General features: G+C 39.9%; 2 protein-coding genes across 2 annotated transcripts; both read left to right on the forward strand.

Moving 5' to 3' along the window:
- Positions 1–10,900: 10,900 nt before the first annotated feature.
- LOC119774452 lies at positions 10,901–18,260 on the forward strand. The gene is made up of 7 exons (XM_038271974.1): positions 10,901–10,968; positions 11,049–11,229; positions 11,326–11,553; positions 12,999–13,103; positions 15,560–15,669; positions 17,459–18,167; positions 18,232–18,260. The coding sequence occupies exons 3-7, from the start codon at positions 11,415–11,417 to the stop codon at positions 18,258–18,260; spliced, it is 1,092 nt and encodes a 363-aa protein (XP_038127902.1). The 5' UTR covers positions 10,901–10,968; positions 11,049–11,229; positions 11,326–11,414.
- LOC119774465 (mucin-6-like) lies at positions 17,999–22,294 on the forward strand. Its single transcript, XM_038271985.1, has 2 exons — positions 17,999–18,163; positions 18,218–22,294. The coding sequence occupies exon 2, from the start codon at positions 18,509–18,511 to the stop codon at positions 22,139–22,141; it is 3,633 nt and encodes a 1,210-aa protein (XP_038127913.1). The 5' UTR covers positions 17,999–18,163; positions 18,218–18,508; the 3' UTR covers positions 22,142–22,294.
- The last annotated feature ends 1,667 nt before the right edge of the window (positions 22,295–23,961 follow it).

Below are 23,961 nucleotides of genomic sequence, written 5' to 3' on the forward strand. Positions count from 1 at the left end.
TAGACTGTCGAGTTTCAGATGAAAGTTCTCTTTTTCTGGCCATTTTGAGCGTTTAATTGACCCCACAAATGTGATGCTCCAGAAACTCAATCTGCTCAAATGAAGGTCAGTTTTGTAGCTTCTGTAACGAGCTAAACTGTTTTCAGATGTGTGAACATGATTGCACAAGGATTTTCTAATCATCAATTAGCCTTCTGAGCCAATGAGCAAACACATTGTACCATTAGAACACTGGAGCGATAGTTGCTGGAAATGGGCCTCTATACACCTATGTAGATATTGCACCAAAAACCAGACATTTGCAGCTAGAATAGTCATTTACCTCATTAGCAATGTATAGAGTGTATTTCTTTAAAGTTAAGACTAGTTTAAAGTTACCTTTATTGAAAAGTACAGAGCTTTTCCTTCAAAAATAAGGACATTTCAATGTGACCCCAAATTTTTGAACGGTAATGTATATATGTATATATGCAGTGTTGTGCCTGAACGCGTTCATTGAACGAAAGTTCATGAACTCGTTCATATTTTGGGCGAACGTGAACTGAACGTACTGCATTATTGCCTGATGAACGTTATTGTGAACTCGTTCATTCTGGTGTCTGTGAACGGCACGGTCTCTCAGTTCAACTCCGTTCAATAGGTTGCCAGATTTCTATAGAGTCCTCCAGGCGAAACCCCGGCTAAATCACACCGTAAACAGGCCTTAATATGTAGCGGGAAAAACACCCAATCTGGCAACAGCAGCTACCAGCGTCGTAGCCTACAGCCGCGTGCGTCATCAAAACAAAATGCAGCGTGGAAGCCACAGCAGCATGGAGGCGACTTAAAACAGTTTTATGACCAGGTGGTCGGTGAGGATGATGGCAACAAGTTTGCCCGCCGGCTTTCAGTAAAAAAATCCGCACTTCAGTAACCTTAAATTCCTACCTCAGCCTGGTCCCTCAGTTTGTGTTAGTAAAATCTTCTTGAGCGGAGGTCTTCAACAGGGGATCCGCGACCCCTAGGGGGTCTACGGAGGTACTGCATGAGGGTCTGCATGGTTAGTTGATATTTTTATATTCCCCCCCTGCATTTTTTTTCCCACTTATTGAAATGTCTTTAAATACTCATTAACATGAAATCAACACACTGTAGTAAACAGATAAATGGAGGCAGAAGATGTCTTTCAGTCATCAATGCTCACATTCAGCGACACACAGGAGCTCTTTCAAGCTGGGCACCGTTTCCTTCACAACAACCAGGAATCAGAATCAGAAAAACTTTAATAATCCCAGGGAGAAATTCATTTCTTTACATTACTCTATCTGTAATAGAGTGACTATAGGACACAATTTCATACAATATTTATAAATAGGGGTCCCCGCTCCATCTCACCATCAGTTTGGGGGTCCTTGGTCTGGAAAACATAGAAGACCCCTGTTCTTGAGGGTTTTACTATCCATGTAACTTGTTTGTTAAACCTGCCTGGTATAATTTTCCAGGATTCCAGTATTCCTTTTTAGTATGTATTGAAATGGAATTTCAAATGGAAAAAATTATTAAAATAAAAAAAAACATTTGCACCTTAAAGACTACTTTCCTATTTTTCTTTTAATAATTACTCATAAAAAAGACCATTCAAGTAGCACATTTTTCCTGATGTTTTTGAGAATATACTGTAGGGGTGAAAGCTGCAGCTGCTACTAGTGTGAAGTGAATGGACAGCAACAAAGCGTTAAAGCAACAATGGGGAAATGCTGTCCCCTCAATGCTAATGTAAACCCTGGTTGGATAAGGATTCAAAACTGGATATGAAGATGAAATCTGACGCACAGTTTCAGTGTTACAACTGATAAAATAATTGCTGTCTGTGGTTCTACAGTAGGCTATGGTGTAATTGAGCAATATATGAAAAAAAAAATGAAAAAAAGAACTATGAACTAGTTCGTTTTTTGGAATTGTGAACTATGAACTGAACTCTAGAATTTCCTTCTTTCATCTGAGGAACATTGCAAAAATTAGAAATATCCTGTCCAGGGGTGATGCTGAGAAACTAGTCCATGCATTTGTTACTTCAAGGCTGGACTATTGTAATTCTTTACTATCAGGAAGTCCACAAACTGTAGTTAAAAGCCTTCAGCTGATCCAAAATGCTGCAGCCAGAGTTCTAATGAAAATAAAAAAGAGAGATCATATCTCTCCTATCCTGGCTTCTCTTCATTGGCTTCCTGTTAAATCAAGAATAGAATTTAAAATCCTCCTTCTCACATATAAAGCCTTAAATGGCCAAGCTCCATCTTATATCAGAGATCTGATTGTTCCTTATGTTCCTAACAGAGCACTTCGCTCTCAATCTGCAGGTTTACTAGTGGTTCCTAGAATTTCTAAAAGTAGAATGGGAGGCAGATCTTTTAGTTATCAGGCTCCTCTCCTGTGGAACCAACTATCAGTTTTAGTCCGTGAGGCAGACACCCTGTCTACTTTTAAGGCTAGGCTTAAAACTTTCATTTTTGATAAAGCTTATAGTTAGAGTGGCTCAGGTTATCCTGAGCTATCTCTATAGTTATGCTGCTATAGGCTTAGACTTTTGGAGGACATAGGGACCCCCATTTCATCATTCTGCTTCATTCTCTCTCTGTTCTCCTATTCTGCAGAATCTGTTAGTTCAATCTCTAACCTTCTGCTCTCTCTGCTTTTCCTCAGAGTAGCTTTGCCTCGTCTGTTCCTGTTTGGCTGTGACGTCATCCTGGAAAAAAAACATCAGCTGTGCTGCTTCTATCAACACCCTTGTTAATAGATGTTGGAGATCGGCCTGTTTTCCAGTGTGGTCCTGTTTCTCTGACCGTGACTGAGTGGATGTGCTCTCTTCGTCCTCTGGCATGGGAGCTGCCTTGGAGCTCGTCTGCCTGGCTGTGTGTTTCCTGGACGGGGCCGCCTTTTACAGCTGCTTTTTGTATCTCTGCTTCTGTCTCCTTGAACCCCAGTGGGCCTCAGCAGATGGCCGCTCACACTGAGCCTGGTTCTGCTGGAGGTTTCTTCCTGTTAAAAGGGAGTTTTTCCTCTCCACTGTCGCTACAAGCATGCTTAGTGTGGGGGATTGTATTTGAGTCAATGAGTCAATGCAATCAACTGGTTTTCCTTAGATAGAAAACTTTGTATCAATTTGACTGTATGATCTGGTTGAACTGTAAAGTGCCTTGAGATGACATGTGTTGTGAATTTGGCGCTATATAAATAAACTGAATTGAATTGAATTGAACTAGTTCATTTTAAAATGTGTGAACTGAACTTTGAACTAGTTCACGTAGAAAGAGAACTTTCCCAACACTGTATATATGCAAACATTTTTCTCAGTAAATATATTTATATGGCTGCTATTGACATGATATTTTCACCAGATGTATGTAATCCACACATACAATAAAATCAAACCACATACAGTGAGGGAAAAAAGTATCTGAGGACACATTTTGCAAGTTTTATTTAGAAATCATGGAAGTATCTGACATTGTCATCATAGGTGCATGTCCACTGTGAGAGACATAATCTAAAAAAAAAAATCCAGAAATCACAATCTATGACTTTTAACTATTTATTTGTGTGATACAGCTGCAAATAAGTTTTTAAACCCCTGAGAAAATCAATATTAGTTAATATTATTAGTCAATATTATTAGTATTAATGTTTGGTACAGTAGCCAGAGGTCAAACATTTCCTGTAGTTTTTCACCAGGTTCGCACACACTGCAGGAGGGATTTTGGCCCATTCCTCCACACAGATCTTCTCTTAATCAGTCAGCTTTCTGGGCTTTCGCTGAAAAACATGGAGTGTGAGCTCTATCCAGAGTTTCTCTATTGGGTTTAGGTCTGGAGACTGAATCCTGATATACTTCTACCAGAGCCACTCCTTGGTTATCCTGGCTGTGAGCTTCAGGTCACTGTCATGTTTGAAGACCTGATGGAAGGAGGTTGTTCCCCCAAAATCTTGCAGTACATGGCCCCGGTCATCCTCTCCTTAATACAGTGCAGTCGCCCTATCCCATGTGCAGAAAAACAGGCCCAAAGCATGATTCTACCACTCCCATGCTTCACAGTAGAGATAGTGTTCTTGGGATGGTTCTCATCATTCTTTCATCATTGTTCTTTTTGGTCTTATCTGACCACATGACTATCTCCCATGACTCCTCTGGATCCTCCAAATGGTCATTTGCAAATTGAAGGCGGGCCATGACATGTGCTGTTTAAGCAGCGGAACCACCCGCGCCATGCAGGATTTCAAACCATGAAGTCTTAGTGTATTACCAACAATACACTGCAAAAAATTCAAATCTTAATAAGTCATTTTTTCTTAAAATAACTGCATTTTTTTATTGGATTGAGGGAGTAAGTGAGACACTTTGCCAATGGAACAAGACAATTTACTTTTAAAATAAGAAAGAAAAACTGTATTGTCTTGTTTCAAGTGACTTTTTATCTTATTATCTTATTTTAAGAGTAAAAATACTCATACCATTCGCAAATCCTCTTATTTATCTACTCAAATTAAGGTTAAATTCACTTAATTTAAGAAATCTTCACTTATTTCTAGACTGTTTTTGCAGCGATGGAAACTGTGGTCCCAGCTCTTTTCAGGTCATTGACCAGCTCATCGCTTGTAGTTCTGGGCTGATTTCTCACCTTTCCTTACCTCCATGCTAGATCTCACCCCACCAGGTGGGATCTAGCATGGAGCTCCAGTCTGAGGGAGATTGTTAATCATGTTTAGCTTCTTCCATTTTCTAATGATTGTTTTAGCAGTGGACCTTTTTTCACCAAGTTTCTTGGCAATTTCCCTGTAGCCCTTTCCAGCCTTGTGGAGGTGTACAATTAAGTCTCTAGTGACTTTTGACAGCTCTTGGTTTTGGCCATGTTAGTAGTTGGATTCTTACTGATTGAATGGGATGGACAGGTGTCTATATGCAGCTAACAACCTCAAACAGGTGCATCTCAGGATGGTTGTTTGAGGATAAACTCAGGATGACAAGAACTCAGTCTTACTCAGCAAAACTCAGCTTGGCTAGAGTACCCAAAACTGGCAAACACTCGGGCATCGAGGTAGTGGCAATCAGCAGCTTAAGAGCACCCTGTTAACGAGGAAACCATCAGCAGGTGTGAGGAGGCTGACCGGAACCAGGCGCCTCCTGTTCGAGGAAGGGAGACAAACACAGAAACACAAACACAAAGACTGACAGAATGAGCCTGGCCCTTTGAAATGGGGGCCGTTTGGTTTCTTTGTTAGCCTGTAATACCCAATAGCGGTATTGTCTCTGAAAGGGGGGTCATTAAAGGGAATTGTTGGCCTGGCTAAACAGGTGAGGTGTCCTGTTCTCCTGTAATGGGGTGGGGGTTGTGATGATAGCGGGAGGGAATCAACTCAGTCGCTGAATTGTAGGCTTTTAAAAATTGAAATCTGATTGAGTACATATATATATATATATATATATATATATATATATATATATATATATATATATATATATATATATATATATATATATATATATATATACAGAGATGGGAAGTAACGAAGTACAAATACTTTGTTACTGTACTCAAGTAGATTTTTCTGATATTTTTACTTTAGTTTACTGCTTATTTTTATGGCGAATTTTTACTTCTACTCCTTACATTTTTACACAAATATCTGTACTTTCTACTCCTTACATTTAAAAAAATTGGCTCGTTACTTTAGTTTTGAATAATTTCAATGGAGTTACCGTTATTATTTTTCACGTCATCAATACCAAATTCAATCTAATTGGATGGGAATCTACGTTGCATTTGACGCACCACTACAAGATGAATCGACAGATTCGGCGGTATTCATTGGCGGCAAATCATTGCAGCTTGGTGGCGGTGGCGTTAGCATAGTAGCATGGACGACGAGATGATTGAAAATGAACACAACGGAGATCTAGTCCTATTGGCAGACATCCATTTAAAATGTAGGCAACGGCATGAAAAAAGTGGTTTCTACTTTTACTTTTATACTTTAAGTAAATTTACAAGCCTGTACTTTGTTACTTTTACTTGAGTAAAGAAGTTTATTCAGTACTTCCACTTTTACCAGAGTATTTTTTAACACAAGTATCTGTACTTTTACTCAAGTACGGAAAGTGAGTACTTTTGCCATCTCTGACCACATTCATAGACAAAAAATAGAGTCTTTAGTGCCTGTCGGATACATAGACAGGTATGGGGCATTGCAGGGCAATGGGGCAAAGGGGTGGACCCATTCATCCGTTTCTATTTGCATGTTTTCTAAACAAAAACAAGGTTTTATTGGGCTGCTGTGTAAAACCTCAAACTCAATGTGATTTCTGACATTTTGAAAAGAAAAAGCTTCCTGATTGGGAAAAGAAACATCTTCAAACTTGGAAACAAAGACCAGTGGATTGTTTTTTAAAAATTTTTTGGTGCGTACAAATATCAACTTTATCTTCATGACCAATGCTGCAAATGGATTTATGCCCATGCCTAAAAGCACATGTGTAGCATTTTAGTTGCAGCCACTTGAACATTTTTAATTTAATATGTCTTGACAATAACTCCTGTATTTAGAAATTCATGAACTTAGTTTTTCCTGCATTAATAACAGCTGTTCTGAAGACTAAACACCATGGAGCAACACAGGAGGAACAGAGAATGACATTAAAATGAACATAAACAAAATCTGCATGACATGGAATGCAGCATAAAACCTCAGATCATTACTTTGGCAAAAAAAGACCAAGGGTCAAAATATGATTCCCTGAGGGGCTCCTTAATTGGAAGCAGAAAAAATTAAAGGGCTTTAAATGAAGTTGAAGAACTTGTTGTACACGGATTTTGATTTGAGTTATTCTTCTCACAGATGGAGATCTCTACATCACTATAGCCAAAGCTCTCGACAGAGAACTGAAGGTTCAGACATGGGGTCGCCAAGCTGGTCGGGAACGCTCCTTCTGTGAACCAAACCAACGTCATGTCCTCAACATTAAAGAGATCCAAACTGCTCTGGGAAATTGGAAGGCTTCAGATGATCATTCAAAGTGGACTGTGACCACAGATCAGAATAGACCATGTTTGTGTATAGCTGATATGAACAGAGCTATACCTCAGTACCAAAGACGTGGGGGGGCGCTGTGCATCGAAAATCCGTGGGTTTGGAACGAATTCAGAAGCTTCATCCGAAGCACAGAGGACTGTAACTATGTGAAGGCCTTCATTATTGATTTGGTGCAAAAAGGTTCTGACTTTTTAAAACGTTTTGTTCAGTTCATTGTTGCTTGATTCAGGAATTACTGGAAGACACCAAATAACAATAAGCTGATCGGTAACCATGGTAACTAACCTACCAATAAACATAACTAACTAAACACCAATAACTAATCCTTCAATATACATTATGACTAAGTTAACCATTACCATAGCAACAACTGACTGATCATCAACTACTGCATTTCATCAATTATCAAAATGACTAACTCATATTTCACCACATTAGCTGATCAACAGCCACAACAGCTGATCAGCTATCAACCAGCCACCAAATTAGCTTAAATTATTGTAATTGTTATTGTTAGATTAACAATCTAATCAACAAACTGTGATTTATAGAATATACCCCTGAATGACATACATAAAAATCTGAGTCACTTTCTCTGGTCTTCATTTCATTCATGTTGTAACCACCGCCTGGTCTCTTTGGCACCTCTATTGGGGAATTTATGCTTTTATATTCTATCCTTGGTTAAAAAAAAGAAAAAGCTGTTAAATGTTTAAAGAAAAATCAGCAAGAAATAATCAATGGATTATTAATTATACCTAAAACTAAAACGTTTGCGGTGATAAAAAAATGATAGTTTTCGCCAGTGAGCGGCCATTTTTGCCCAAATCAATGGGAACTACTAGACACATCTGCAATCAACAACAATTATTGAAGATTTCCAGAGTATCAGGAATCCAGTTTGTGTGGGTTGTTTCTGTGTTTCCTGTTTTCCTCCACCAGGTGGTGCCCCGTCCTCATTGGGTCTCCCTGCACACATGCAGCTCATTGCCTCATTACCTGTGGAGTGTTCTTAAGCTGCTGACTGCCACTACCTCGGGGCCAGAGTGTTGCCAATACTGGGAAGTCATCCTGCAAACTGGATTTCTCGGACTGAGCTTACTGAGCTTCAAACTGAGATGGGTTTCAAACAGGAGGTTTGGACCCACTTTCCCCAAGAGATCGTTTGAGCTTCGCACTGAGAAAGGGATTATTCTCCACTATGACACATTCAATTACTGCAGGAAATCTGAGTGGCAGTCAGCTTTCTCCGTTCACCAAGGAACAACTGCAGTCTGAGTAAATCCTGTCCGCCCAACATCAAACAAGACTATCACTGGAACATCCCACACAGACTGGATTCTATTAAGGACACCTTTGTTGGAGATGTGAGTCTGCAACCTATTCCTCCTCTTCTAGCCCAAGAATCTAATTTCCCACTGAGCCTGAACTAACCGCAGTTTCTTCCCCTCATCTTTCAGATTGAGTAGTGTTCAGAGCAGCATTGGACTCATGTCATTGTTCAAATAAACCTGTTAAACGTTTGGGTCAGACCTTTAGTAAATCATGACACAGAGGACTTCACCATTGAAATTCACCAGAGCTATAGTGAAACTGACAATGCCCACGTGCATGGCAGCTGGATGCTGGAATACATCGGGTAAAAGTGAAAAAAGGGTTCAATCAGGGTTCCTCAGTTTCAGTAATGGAGGTCCTGCATCTTTTTGATGTTTCTCTGCTGATAAATGAAACATAAATGAAGAAGGTTTAAACAACCAATAATGTTAGCTTTAACATGGTGACATCACTGATATAGAAGGAAGTTTTAAAATGGCTCCTCAGACCCAACGTTTCACCAAAATGAATAAAATTGTCCCTCAAACAACTTCATGACCTCAGATGTTAAAGCTACAGCAGGGAGAGCTGCAGGGTTTGGGTTCTAGGGTTCAGAGTAACGGTATAAAAGAGCAAGAAAATAGAAACAAACCGAGAAAAATCAAAACTTGGAAACTTGCACCGTTAGAAGCTCAAATTGCATCGGCGAAAGTTAATCTGCATATGAAAGACAATGAATTAACTGCATTGATTTAAAAGTGAATTTTAAAAAATTGGAAATATAATGAATAATTTGAAACTGAATAGAAAATGTATATAAAGATTTGGAACTGAGCTGATTTGTTTGGAAACTCAATTCTAAAATTTTAATTTTCTTGTACCACACATCTGGCTCCTTGAGAAACACCAGAGTAAATTAAATAATATCAAAATACTGAAAACCGATAGCCTGACTTCAGACTGCAGGAGCGTGTTTCCCTTTGAAAGGTGAGAAAGAAAAATGGATTTTAAAATGCTGACGCTTGGATCAGGCTTCATTTCAATTTAGTTTATTTCTATAGCTCCAATTCACAACACGTCATCCTAAGGCACTTTCCAGTTCACCAGATCATCCAGTCAGATTGATTCAAAGTTTTCTATCTAAGGAAAACCAGCTGATTGCATCGACTCATTGACTCTTCAGCAATCCCTCACACTACACTGCAAAAACGATCTAGAAATAAGTAAAAAAATGTTTAAATTAAGTGTATTTACCCTTAATTTGAGTAGGTAAATAAGATGATTTGCCAATGAAATCAGTATCTTTAGTCTTAAAATAAGATAATTAGAAAATATGAACTTGAAATAAGACAATACAATAGTTTTTTCTTATTTTCAATGTAAATTGCCTTGTTCCATTGGCAAAGTGTCACTTTCATCCTCAATTCGAGAAAAAACGCACTTATTTTAAGAAAAAAATGACTTGCTTAGATTTTCATTTTTTGCAGTGTAAGCATGCTTGTAGCGACAGTGGAGAGGAAAAAATCCCTTTGAACATGAGGAAACCTCCAGCAGAACCAGGCTCAGTGTGAGCGGCCATCTGCTGAGGCCCACTGGGGTTCAAAGAGACAGAAGCAGACATAGAAAAAGAAGCATAGATACAAAAGGCAACTGTCAACCAGCTCCACAGGCGGCCCCGTCCAGGAAACACACAGCCAGGCAGACGAGCTCCGAGCCAGCTCCCATGTCAGAGGATGAAGAGAGCACATCCAGTTAGTCACAGTCAGAGAAACAGGACTACACTGGAAAACAGGCCAAGCTCCAACATCTAGAAGCAAAGGTGTTGATGGCAGCAGCACAGCTGATATTTCTCTCCAGGATGGAGTCACAGCCAAACAGGAACAGACCAGATGAAGCTACTGTGACACACAGAATAAAAGCTACCTTTATAAATGCATGTCAGTATTCAATATAAAACTGTACACAGATTACTTTATTTCAGACAGAAAATCAACCATTTCTAATCTTAAAGTTTCTCCAATGTGTGAAAATGTCTGGCAGACAAAAGGCATTTTATTACATAGTTATGCTTTAAAGTTTTGGAGCTGAAATTTTTTATTTAATTGTTTATTATCCTGAAACTTCTTATAGTTTTTGAAATAATTCAGGAAAGAGAAACTAAAGACTTATGGAATGTTGCCTCATATCTTAAAATTAAATTACAGCTCAGAAACGTGTTGTTTTGGAAAAGCAAATACATTTTTTTCTCTGAACAAAACAAAATAAACTATATATGAAATATATATTGAGTTTTTCTCTATTTACTAAAACATTTCACAAAGTTTTAACCTTCGTTATAAAATGTATATACTTGTATTGTGTTTACTTTCGTCACACAATAATATATTTATATTTAGTGTATTTTTTATTTATTTGTATTCCTTGTGGAGCCTGTTTCATTATTTAGTGCCTGTAATAAAAATATTAGAAACAAAAAATAGATTGAATCATTTTTATCATGTTATTGCTCCAAGCTGCGTGGTGGCTGTTGTTGCCTAGCAACAAATTCCTGTGCTGAGGGCTTTGCCTGTTCTTCCAGCTTCTCACAGGGTACGGTTTATTTTTAAAAGAACACATTTCATCTCATTGAAGGAGCATCAGAGCAGAAGCTGAAGTTCAGGTCTGTGCAGATATGGACCCACCTGATGACCTTTAGACGCGGGTCTTCCTTCCAGAACCAGAAACTCAACTGAAGGGTTTCTGTTGGTTGATGTGCTTCTGTTCTCCAGCAGAAAGGAGAAGAGAACCTGAAGGACGGCGTCTGCAGACGGCGGCAGCCGTGGTGCCGAGGCCCTGAGTCTTATCAGAGAGGTCACACCAACAGATCCAGAGGGGAGGAGGACGGTTCTGCTCATGTCAGGTCATTAAAACAGCTGATTATTTTCTTCTGATGCTTCATTCCTGCAGAGCTCCGGGTTCCAACCATCCAGCTCCCAGAGCGTCTTCTGCTTTGCTTCCAGATCAGCAGAGTAAAATCGCCTGGTTCCAGCTTGATAATGACCGTCTGGATTTGGATCGGCTTGGTGATAATCCAGCTGAGCTCAGCTCAGGAACCGGACCAGAACAGAGAGGCTCAGGATTCGGACCGGATGAGAGGAAGAGGCTTCTCCCTGCAGGTGTGGCAGTTTGTTAAAGGTGAGAAAGAAACGCCTCCTGCAGAGTTCTGGGTTTTTATCTCGGGTCGGGCCCACATCAAAGAGTTTATGCTGTTTATTCCAACAACTGAAGCCATGAAGTTCGGACCTCCTGCTCCTCTAAGACAGACGGAACCAACACTGAGCAAAGAAAGCCGGTTCTGTCTTTAATCAGCCTTCAGTTCTGGTTCTAACAGCATCGGATTAGAACCAGTCACTGTTCAGATTAGGAGATCTGTAAAGAACCGTGGAACAGTGATGATACCTCCATAACTTTCAGACCTGTTGGCAGGGGGGGGGCCATCAGAACGCAGAACTCCACCAGCTTTAAATCTAAAAACATTTACCTTCCTTTGTAAAACATCAGATGTTCAGTCAGATTTGATTGGAAAACATCTATAAAAAAAACTATTAAAAACATAATTTCTCCAGCATCCTCAGTCTGGAATTTACGGAAGAGGATTAGGGCCAGAGGAAAAAATAAATAAATAACTGTTTTTTTAATTTTATTTCAGTTTAGTATGGGAATTCTGACTTTAATCTCAGAATTCTGACTTTAATCTCAGAATTCTGACTTTTTTTATTGTCAGAATTCAGACAGAATTCTGAGATTAAAGTCAGAATTCTGAGATTAAAGTCAGAATTCTGACTTTTTTCCCATGTTAAACTGAAATAAAATTTAATAATCAGTTAACTTTTTTTTTTCCAGTGGCCCTAATCCTCCTCCGTAGGAATCTGAATCAGTTCTGACCTACGTCATATGTTCTTGTGATGATTCTCAGTCATCCAGGTCATAGTCATTCCAAAACAAGTTTAAAAAGTAAAAAAATAAAAATAAAAAAATAAACACTGGACTTTGTTTTCAAACTATGAAGACGTTTTGTTTCCCATTCATGAAGCTTTTTTAATTCAAAATGTCTGCCGGTTTTACCAGCATGGGAAAAAAAATGTGGTGATCAAATGTGATCATAAGATCCACATGTGATCAAAAGTTTTATTAAACAAACTGATGTCATTTTGAATTGAAAAGTCTTCCTGAATAGGAAACAAAATTTCTTCAAACTTGGAAAATGAGGCCCAGTTGTTTGTTGTTTAACTTTTTTACTTTTTTGGTATGCCAGCCTCTTGTCTTCCAGGATTGTCCTGATTTAGCTCCACCCATCTTCATTACCTCTGACCATCATCATCATCATGTCCCACAGCATGATTCTTCTTGTCTTTACTCAGGTCGTTTCTTCGCTCTATTCTTTCTCCATGAAGGAGATTAGATTTCACCATTAATAGTTTCCTATATAACGATATAAAAGTAAAGATCTGGACAGACAGAAACTTTTTTTTATTTTTTCTCTAATTCCTGTGATTTTTGACATGCATTACCTCTGCTATCCACCTGGTGGCTTTTTGACATCAATTCCTGTAATTTTCTGTCTATTCCTTTTGTTTCAGACTCTGCAGGTGATGCAGACTTCAAGGCGCCGCAGTTTCTCTGCAGCAACACGTCTCTTTCTGTTCGCTTCTCCCTCATCAGACACTCTGACCTTCGTCTCCAAGGTGATATCATGAATGCAAATTTCTTAAAATAATAACTGATTGGAAAACAGCAAACATCTAGATTTCCCAGAAACATTTTAAAGCTGATGTAGGAGAGCAGTTTTTCAGGTTCTCGGAAGGTCTTTTAGAGGAGGGATTATTATATTTATTTATTTTTTAGGGATTCTATCTGCTGATGTGTTTGTTTGGACAGTGAAAGGACAGACCCATCATGGTACACTGATCAATTCAGAGTATGTTTGATAACTTTTAATGTTTGGGGTTTATTATTTATCTCTGGGTTCGTCTCGAGTCATTTAGCAGAACCTTCCTGGGTCAAAATAAACAGAGTTTGATCAACATTTCAATTTGATCCGTGACTTGTATAAATATTAGACAAAGCTGAATTGGATGTTTTTTCGACACACCTGATCTTAATAACCATGTGATTAGCAGCTCTTAGTGGCTGTTAAATGGTAGCAATCATTAGATCTAGGTGTGCTGGAGCAGAGAAATGTTTATATGCATGGCAAAGCTTCTGAGTTAAACATTTATTCATTCTGATAATCAAGAAGGACCAAGGCTCTATCGTTGTTATGTCAGAATAATTTCATTTTTCTGACACGTTCGCTAACTAACGCACATAAACCTTTAAAAAAGTCCCATGAAGTTGACATGTGAAACCCAATAAACATGAAGTTTCCATACCTAATAACTCCAGGACTCTGCACATGTCTTACATGTGAATCAACAAGTTGAGGTTTGAACCGACAACCATTTAGCTGCAGGGGAAAGTACTGTCTTCTTTACAGATTCGACTGCGGTCCATATCAGTGTACAGAGGCACATTGATGGCCATATATTTAGTTTATTCACTGCAAAAAATCTAAATCTTGATAAGTCATTTTTTCTTAAAATAGGTGCATTTGTCCTTGAATTGAGGAGATAAAAGAAACATCTTGCCAATGGAACAAGACAGTTTAGATTTAAAATAAGAAAACACAATTGCATTGTCTTATTTCAAGTGACTATTATCTAATTATCTTATTATCTTATTTTAAGAGTAAAAATACTGATTCCATTGGCAAACTATCTCATTTAACTACTCAAATCAAGGGTAAATACACTTAATTTAAAATTTTTTTACTTATTTCAAGTGCTGCCAAACATTCTGGAGCGTATTAATGTCAGTAGAATTGCCCTGTCCTCTGTTTGTGTTTCAGTCTTGGTAAAGACAAAAGATGAATTAATAAAACTCGACTTTTTTTCCAAGTTTGAAGACGTTTCGCTTCCCATCCAGGAAGCTTTTTCAATACAAAAGCTTCCTGGGTCGGAAGCGAAACATCTTCAAACTTGGAAATAAAGTCCAGTGGATTTTTTTTTTTTGGCATGACTATGACCTGCATATCAGTGATATTAGCCTCAGAGGATGCAGAATGCTGATGCACGTCTTTTAAAAAGTACAAGCAAGTTGGATTATATTTCCTCTATTTCAGCCTCATTACATTGGCTGCCAGTACATTTTCAGCCTGGGTGCCATTCCGAACTTAGTCCCGCCCACAACGTTTGAGGTCGGGAAGTTCGGTCTGGCATTGCTCTACAGTAGCGCGAGTATGCTAGCACAATATCTGGCGGGCCAATCAAATTGTCAGGGCGGGCTTTATACGATGATGGACAGATGATCAACAGTAACGTAATCAACCACGTGACCAAAGCGCGCTTGGGTGACAACAACAATGGCTGCCGCTGGAGAGTTGAGGTGTGTAGATTCTGCTATTAGGTCTGTTCTAGAAGATATCGACAGCAAATTAATTTTAAAAGAGGAACAGAGAAACGCGATCAAGGCTCATCTTCTTATTCTAGGCATTTTAAAATCCTTTTATGTGCTTTTTCTTACTGGTCTTGCCCCACCCCTACCTGCCTGAGCTGCTTCTTCCCTACACAGCGTCTCGCTCCCTTAGATCAGCTCAAAGCTCAGAGGAGATCCTGCTTTTTCTGCTGCAGCCTCTAAACTGTCGGATGACCTTCCCTTGGCTGTTAGACAGGCCTCCGAACTTTCTAATTTTAAATCTCTTCTTTAGACTCATTTCTTTTCCTTACCTTTTAAAACAACCTGAGATATTGTCTTATTATTTTATTATAGCTTTTTATATTATTGCTACTTTTATACACCACTATATCTATTGTTTTTCTCATTGATTATTTGTGTTTTATGATTGTGTATAGCCCTTTGGTCTTGCTCGGTGTTAAAAATGCTTTATAAAATAAATTTGCATGGTAGGAAATGAGCTTCTTCATATGGTTTACCGCTTTCTTCTGATGAAAGAAATCCAAAGGCCAAACAAAACAGGCTTTATCCCTTCTGGATTCTGAACAGAAACCTGGAAGATAGGATGCATTTTAGATCACAAGAAGAAGAACGTCTCAGATCATTTGAGACTTAAGGACATAATATTGATCTTGATGTGTCTCTACAGATGGAAGAAGGTTGCTGTTGCTGCCTGACGGATGTGCTGGTTCCATTCGGACCTTTAGACTGTGGGTTCTGTTGGAGCTTCCCTTCTCCTGCAGCCTCCTCCTATCACAGGTAAAGCAGCTGCTGCCCTCTTTCAGGTTCAGCTGATCGGATGCTCTGATGTTTCGTAACGTCAGGCTCTGGGAACCCGAACAGGAAACGGAATCAACGAAAATCTCAGTCAGGATAACTCAACCATGATCAGCAGGTTCTATTGATGAAGAGGTGTGAAGAAGATAAAAGTTAGAATACGGCAAATCTTCACTTTATTAGGTAACATTTTAGCGACACAGAGAAGCGACCCCCTAAAGATACATACAATTATTTCACTCAGAGTTTATATATAAATATTCCGTAAGGCAATAATTTTGAATAAAATTTCTATTAGAACTTTTTTTTTTACATTAATGGAACATCTATTTATTTAGTTGTGCATTTTATGAAGAATTTAAATGAGATCTAGATCTACTTATTTTATGGTACAATTATTTATTTTATAGGACAATGGTATTTTTGTTTCATGATATATTTTGGTGCCTGATTGTGAAAAAGTCATATTGTGAAACCACCTTTGGGAACCCTGATATAAAGAGCCAAAGGGACAAAAAGAAATTTCATAAGAATAAATTACCATTTTCTATAGCGATGGTTCCAGACCCTGGTCCTCGGGCTCCTTGCCTGCATGGACATGTCTCCATTCCAGTGCCATGATTTATTTAAAGGTCTGACCCAAAATGCAGAAGACCAACAGAGAGACCAGGGAAAAGTTTAACTGGTTTATTAAGAATATGGTGATAAATCCAGTGCTGCTCAGAACACTGTCAAACTGGAACTGGAGGGTGAAGGAAAGACACTGCGGTTAGTTCAGGCTCAGTCAGAAATTAGATTCTTAGGCTTGAATTGGAGGAATAGGTTGCAGACTTACTTCTCCAGAAAATGTGTCCTTTATGGATTCCAGTCTGTGTGGGATGGTTCCAGTGATTGTCTTGTTTGGTGTTGGGCGGACAGGGTTTAGTCAGACTGTGGTTGTTCCTTGGTGAACGGAGAAGCTGACTGCCACTCAGATTTCCTGTGGTACTTGAACGGGCTGCGGTGCAGATGTAAACTTTGCTTGGTGTGAAGCTCAAACGACCTCTTGGGGAAAATGGATCCAAACTTCCTGTTTGGAACCCCAGCTCAGTTAGAAGCTCAGTTGATCGTTCCAGAAAGAGAAGGCCCGAACAAATCCAGTTTGCAGGATGACTTCCTGCCGAGAGGCAAAGACAAGAACAAAGTTAAGACTCATTTTGACAAAAACTCAGTTTGACTCAACAAAACTCAGCTTGGCTAGAGAACCCAAAACTGGCAAACAAAAACTCAGGTTAGACTCTGCTAAACTAAGCATGGCTAAAGTACCCTGTCTTGGCAAACACTCTGGCGTTGAGGTAGGGGCAGTCAGCAGCTTAAGAACACTCCACAGGTAATGAGGCAATGAGCTGCAGGTGTGCAGGGAGACCCAATGAAGACCGGGCCCCACCTGGTGGAGGAGGAAAGGAAACACAAAAACAGACCACACAAACTGGATTCCAGAAAATCCAATTTAGATTAATGCATTGCCTCCTCAGCAACCATCAGGGGCTGCAGAAGCCTGTTAATCTCCAATTAATTAAAGTCAGACACATGGCAGCAAAGAGACACCTAAACCATGCAGGACAGGGCTAAAGTCACTGAAACCACCACACACTGTCTGACTATTGGTGCTGACAAACTTGGTTCTCTGTATTGCAGTGTGAGATCAAAGAAGCACAACATCCAGCTCTAAATGGATTTTAAATTTTATGAACTGACCTTCTGAGTCTTTCCTTTATGATTTTATTTTCAGATGTCCAGTGGAAACTCATTTTACCAGCTGTCTCTGCTCTACTACGATCACCTGCTGAAGAAACAAAAAACAGCTGTTGCCACTTGCAGGAATCCTACCGCCGGCCAGCATCTAGCCTCACCAGATATGAGCCACCAAAATAAAGATGTTACCGTAAAGCTACCTCAGGTGAATTCTTCACTCGAAGAAAGAGAAGGTGGACGAGAACGACGACCAAGAGCTCTGCTGGTCAACCCTGTTAGGTCAAGCAACAAGACATTCACAGTTACCAGTTTTAAAACTTCAACCGCCTCCCCTCCTCAATCTCCACTCAATCCAAGTGCCACTAACATACCGACCTCAAGGTCAATGACGCATCTTTCTATGTCTTTATCTACCTTGAATAATAATCGCACTATGACTACATCAATAGCGGCCAAAGCTGAGGTAATGTCCACCACAGGCTCAACTTTCCCCTGTAATCCCTGTTCAACAGACTCTCAGACAACAACCTCTAGTTTTCCTATGATCTCAAACTACTCTTTGACCAGAAAAGAGGATCAGAATGCTGACAAGCATGATTTAGCTTCAACTACCATCCATCCAATCTCTACCAGTAACAACTCAGTAGACTCTGAAAACTCCATCATATCCTCCGATGATCAAACTAGCATCTCTGCTGAGCCAACTTTGACCAAAGCCTCCACAACCAAAACTACAACCACATTAAGTAAAACCAGTGATGAGTTGAAAACTTTTACATTCCCCTCAAACAACTCGATCCTTCCCTTCAGTCACATCAATAACGGCCAGTCTGGCATAAGTAAAGCTTCTCATTCTATCCCTGTTGACACCTCTACAACTGGCCATGTTACTGGAAGCAGTGGAAAAGGGCTCCCAACCAAACAAGATGTTCCAACTACAACTTTAAGGTCCATAATACTTAATTCCATTCATTCTACTGAAGCTCGAATTAGCATTAAGCAAAATAAAAAAAGTAGAAAGGTTCACATAAAAGCTAAACAAGGCCTAAATAGTGACTCTCAACCTATAACGGCAAGTTCTAGTCTCATGAGATATCTTACCACCCCTAGTTCCACCGTTATCAATCCATCAAACACTTCTGATGATGGCGGTACACCAAAGCCAATCATAACATCCCCAAATAAAACCTTTGATCAGTTCTTCTCCAGTTTACCTTCCAAACCCATCACACCATCCCACTCCATCGGTGCTGAATTAACCAACACTTCTAACGGTAACTACCCTGACATTCTAGCTCAGGATAATACCTTTGGGAGTAACATGACGGCCTCTACACCTGTTTCTAGCAAAGACGGGATAAGCATTGGTTTGGTAAGAGGTCCTGAAGCAACGACTGAGGGTTATGCAGCCCTAACCCCAAGTTATGAATCTTTGACATCAGAAATAAATATCATCAGTAGGGATAAAGAAAGAAACAGTCCTAGTAGAACCACTCCCAATGCAGCGACAACCCTAACCTCAACTATCTCCGAAAAGCCTTTAGCTAAGACCTCTAAATCTCTGGTTGCTACAGCTAAGCCTCTGCTAAAAACTAAACCCAAACCGACTACCCCCAATTTACGCTATTTCCCTCCTTACAACTCCACAGCAACAAATGTTGCTGTTTCTAGCAAAGACGGGATGAGCATTGGTTTGTTGGCCTACAATAAAATCACAAACAAAATCCCAACTGATGCTAACTGGAATCCCCCATTACCCAGTTTGCCTCATATTGACCCTACAAATAAGATGGTGGTTGCACCATTTAATGTTATAACAGAGGCTCATAGTGAGAAAGTTAAAAATTCAAATTCGGACTCAACGCAAAACAAAACCAAATGTTTTTTCTCAACGTGTGCAACTGATGTCCTGAGAGGGATAAGTGACTCTGATTCATTGGACTCTACAACAAATGATATTACAGACGATAAACCAAACGCTGTCAGCACAGCAACTCACAGTATTTCTCCAAATGTAAGAGGTCCTGAAGCAACGACCCCAGGTCCTGCAGCCCTAACCCCAACTTATGAATCTTTGACATCAGAAATAAATATCATCAGTAGGGATAGAGAAATAAACAGTCCTAGTAGAACCACTCCCAACGCAGCGACAACCCTAACTTCAACTATCTCCGAAAAGCCTTTAGCTAAGACCTCTAAATCTCTGGTTGCTACAGCTAAGCCTCTGCTAAAAACTAAACCCAAACCAACTACCCCCAATTTACACTATTTCCCTCCCTACAACTCCACAGCAACAAATGTTGCTGTTTCTACCAAAGACGGGATGAGCATTGGTTTGTTGGCCAACAATAAAATTACAAACAAAATCACAACTGATGCTAACTGGAATCCACCATTACCCAGTTTGCCTCATATTGACCCAGCAAATAAGATGGTGGTTGCACCTTTTAATGTTATAACAGAGCCCTATAGTGAGAGAGTTAGAGATTCAAATTCGGACTCAACGCAAAACAAAACAAAATGTTTTTTCTCAACGTGTGTAACTGATGTCCTGAGAGGGATAAGCGACTCTGGTTCATTGGACTCCACAACAAATGATATTACAGACGAGAAACCAAACGCTGTCAGCACAGCAACTAACAGTATTTCTCCAAATGTAAGAGGTCCTGAAGCAACGACCCCAGGTCCTGCAGCCCTAACCCCAAGTTATGAATCTTTGACATCAGAAATAAATATCATCAGTGGGGATAAAGAAAGAAACAGTCCTAGTAGAACCACTCCCAATGCAGCAACAACCCTAACTTCAACTATCTCCGAAAAGCCTTTAGCTAAGACGTCTAAATCTCTGGTTGCTACAGCTAAGCCTCTGCTAAAAACTAAACCCACAGCAACAAATGTTACCACCTTTAACAGAGGAAATGTCAAACTGTCGTCAACTGCTGCCGGTCAAAAGAAAACATCTAAGTACAAGATCAAAACTTTAAATCTTAAGTCCACCGCTGTGCCACAGACATCGACTACTGACCCTCAGGCTACTCCCATTAACAGTTCAGCTGCCATCCTCTTTCCCACAGGCTCTAAAGTACCCCATATCCTCAGTGGTAAAAAAAAACCAAAACACACCAGAGTTAATTCAACAATCCTAGGAACAACCATTAAAGACTTCACCAATGCAACAAAAAGTCCTCTAGTCTTAACCACTGCCATTCCAGCAGTTATGTCTAACCATGAAAAAACAACTCCATTTCAGTCAGATTTTACTTCTTCCCATAGAAAAAACACCAAAACTCCAAGTGACAGTAAAAGTAAGCTCACTACCCAAACCATCCATAGAGATACCTCTAAACTTACTCCTGCCACCCAGGATGTCATTGCCACATCTGGCTGTAATAACGACACAGGTCACTCCGCTAATGTTCTACGTGAATCTCTATCCCCAAGCTCACGTACCAAAAATCTGATTAACAAATCAAAGAGGTTGTTTGCCCAAATTTTCCGGACAAACAGAACAAAACCCATTGAAACGCAGCTACCTTCCAATAGGCCAGGTTCCACCAATAAAACCACTATTTCGTCTGGGAACTTTTTAAGGGCTCCCGCCTCTAACCCATCAAGCACTGAACATCTTACAGACAATACCAGCTCCTTAAAAATCACCAAAACAAACAGTTCTGACACCTTGAGTACTCAGGCAAACTGCTCAGTTGTGGAAGACGACAAGCCTTCCAGCTCCCATCTAAAGGCGATGGCAGGCTTTCTTCTAGGCAATCCAGGCCCCTCCTATGGTCAGCCATCATACCCCCTTCAACCCAGATTACAAGGTAATTTCAAATCGGAACAAATGAACCAAATCTATCCTGTTTTACCATCTCCCACAAATTATGACTTTATGCCACTAAGTCCCACTAATAGGGAGGCTATGTACAATATTAACCTAAAAAATCCAGCTTTGTCTAATGCTAGACCAGCTTTCTTTGCTAAGCACGAGCAACCGCTTCCACCTTGTCCTCAGCCTTCCTCTTTAGGGTTCCCTCAACCACACCTTCCTCATTTGAACACCTTCCACCATGTATACTTAAGGCCTCGTCAATCTTTGAATTCTGAGTCTTCTATGTACCGGTGGCCAACTTCCTCTCATCAAAAACACTCTCTGCCGCTCTACCAAAATCCCCTTCATCCATCCATCCATCCATTATCTGACATGCTTGTCCCAAGTGGGATTGCAAGGGGTGCCTATCTCCAGCAGTCAATAGGCGAGAGGCGCAATCACCTGCATACCTTCATTAAATCTCTTCGTACTTCCTCCAAGCCTTCTCACCAGGATCTTTCTGGATCATCCCACCATATCTCCTATGGTCTACCTCACACTGGTTCATCCAGTCCATTTCACTACGGCTTCTATGGTCCTCATTACGCTGCCTTTGCAGGAACTTCCCACCATCGCTTCCATGCTCTACCTACCAATGGCCTTTCCAATCCAAAGATCCAATCTCACAATCGCATCTCTGGTCCTCCCAAAGCTGCCTTTCCAGGAGCGTCCCACCATCAGTTCTCTGGTCATCATCAGTCTGCTTTTTCTTGGCCACTTCTTGCCTTGTCAGGAAGGCCTCGACTTTCCTTTGCCATCCCGCAGCGCTTTGCTCGGCCTCCCCCGCCTGCTTTTGTCAAAGTTCCACAGCGCCTGATAACAAAACTGGCCGATGGAGGCATCAAAACCTGATCGCTGGTAAATGGGAAGATACAAAATCAGACCATCATCAACGCGTTTTGTTGAATACATACAGTATTTTCTCCTTTATATTCAGAACTTCCCATCCAGATCCTATTAGTTCAGATTCATCACATCTCTGGTGGGTTTGATATATTTTGAAATGATGCTTAAGATTCATGTGAACTACTGTCTTTACAGACATCCATAAATAAACAATTTAATTTTGACGCAATGACAAATTCTGTTTTTAAGAGAACATGAAAACATTTTATTCCTTTAAAGTCGTAGGGAAATCATATTTAAATGTCAAATCATTCTGTCTTAAATATTTATATAAATGTACTCTTTATCAGACGATATCGTGCCAAAAGTTAGAAAATTTCTATTTTCAAAAAAATCCTGTCTTAAAATCTGTGGCTGTTATGCAGGCCAGTTAGTTCTACGTCAGCCTGAACACCTAAATTCAGCCAATCATATATCAACGGTCATCTGTCAATCAAATGTTTTCGGTCATAGCATCTTGATTCATATGTCGCAGCTAATATACGCAACGGTTGGAATCAGAAATCAGAATCCTTTCCTTTCCCATTGAGTTGCGTCCCAGTGTTCACGGGGATGGACGTCTGTGTCTTCGGCAGGCGTAGAGCTAACAGAACTGGCAGCGTTGCGAGGCAAGGGCTCAAACATGTACGGCTGGAAGCCTTCTACACCAAACCAAGCTTCTGCCGCCCTGGCGTCCTCTTCCACAACATCTTCGTCCCCGCTTTCCTCCTCTAAATAAAAAATGGATGACGGAGGAGACTCATCCACGACCTCCGACACTAAACTCTCCTCCTCTTGCATGTTTCCTCTGTCCATAGCGTTCCTTGACAGCGTCGTTTCTAAGTCCCCAATTTAGTGCTACTTGGTCCCAATGGAATTTCCCATTGGGAACCTGCTAGCATTAAGATGCTAACTGGTTAGCAAGATTCTACTGACAAACCGGCCACAACCAAACTAGCTTGCGAACCTTCTGCCACAACAATCCTGCCCCCTTGATAATGGACCAATCACATTCACTTTATTCACTCGTGTAAAAGTCGTGCACAACTCGGGAGAATTCGTAAATGCAGCGGTTGGAACAGCCGCTTCCCTGCGACTTTATCAGTCATGTAACCCTTTGACACCCATCGTTGCAATTATGCAACAAACCCTTTTTATTAACCAGATATCATGTCCATTCCCTCAGTGCCAGTTATTACATTCAGTGAACAGGAACCTTTGGCAAACTCTTGTTTCTAACTGGCCCCTAACAGTGTATGTTATGATATATGCACACACACTTATATACATATATATATATATATATATATATATGTATATATATATATATATAATCTGACGTCAAGGGGTTAACCCCTCATGAACAAGGCTTGTTCCTCTATGAAGACATGTACTTTTCTTTTTAAACGTACTTTGAATTGTCAGAATTATTTTACAATTTTCTTTCTGATTTCATTGTTTTAATCTCTTTCAAATGATCCCCCTACATGCTGTCTTCCTAAACATTATTGTGATTAAATTCTTCTGTAAACATTGGAATTTTACTGCTAATCCATCATTTCTGCTTTCTTTACAATAATTTGTCCAGCTTTTGTCTTAATGAAATAAAAACGTGTGGTTTCAGTCATGTCGTTGGTTTTCTATGTTTGGATATAATCTGTGATTCCAGGTTTCGTTTTAGAAGTATATCGGAAAACAGTGACAGGAAACTTCTGTAACACTGAATTTTAAGTTTTAGTATCTTAGATATTTCTTTTAGTTTTGTGCCTTTGTGTCATTTGGGAAAA

Source organism: Cyprinodon tularosa, unplaced genomic scaffold (genome assembly GCF_016077235.1).
Source record: "Cyprinodon tularosa strain WSP-4 unplaced genomic scaffold, ASM1607723v1 ctg813, whole genome shotgun sequence".
NCBI classification, from domain to species: Eukaryota; Metazoa; Chordata; class Actinopteri; order Cyprinodontiformes; family Cyprinodontidae; genus Cyprinodon; species Cyprinodon tularosa.

Coding starts and splice junctions, on each gene's coding strand:
- LOC119774452 (XM_038271974.1), top strand. CDS start 11,415: ATGACCGTCTGGATTTGGATCGGCTTGGTGATAATCCAGCTGAGCTCA. Junction 11,554..12,998: donor GGTGTGGCAGTTTGTTAAAG/GTGAGAAAGAAA, acceptor CTTTTGTTTCAG/ACTCTGCAGGTGATGCAGAC. Junction 18,168..18,231: donor CAAAACTACAACCACATTAA/GTAAAACCAGTG, acceptor CCTTCCCTTCAG/TCACATCAATAACGGCCAGT.
- LOC119774465 (XM_038271985.1), top strand. CDS start 18,509: ATGAGATATCTTACCACCCCTAGTTCCACCGTTATCAATCCATCAAAC.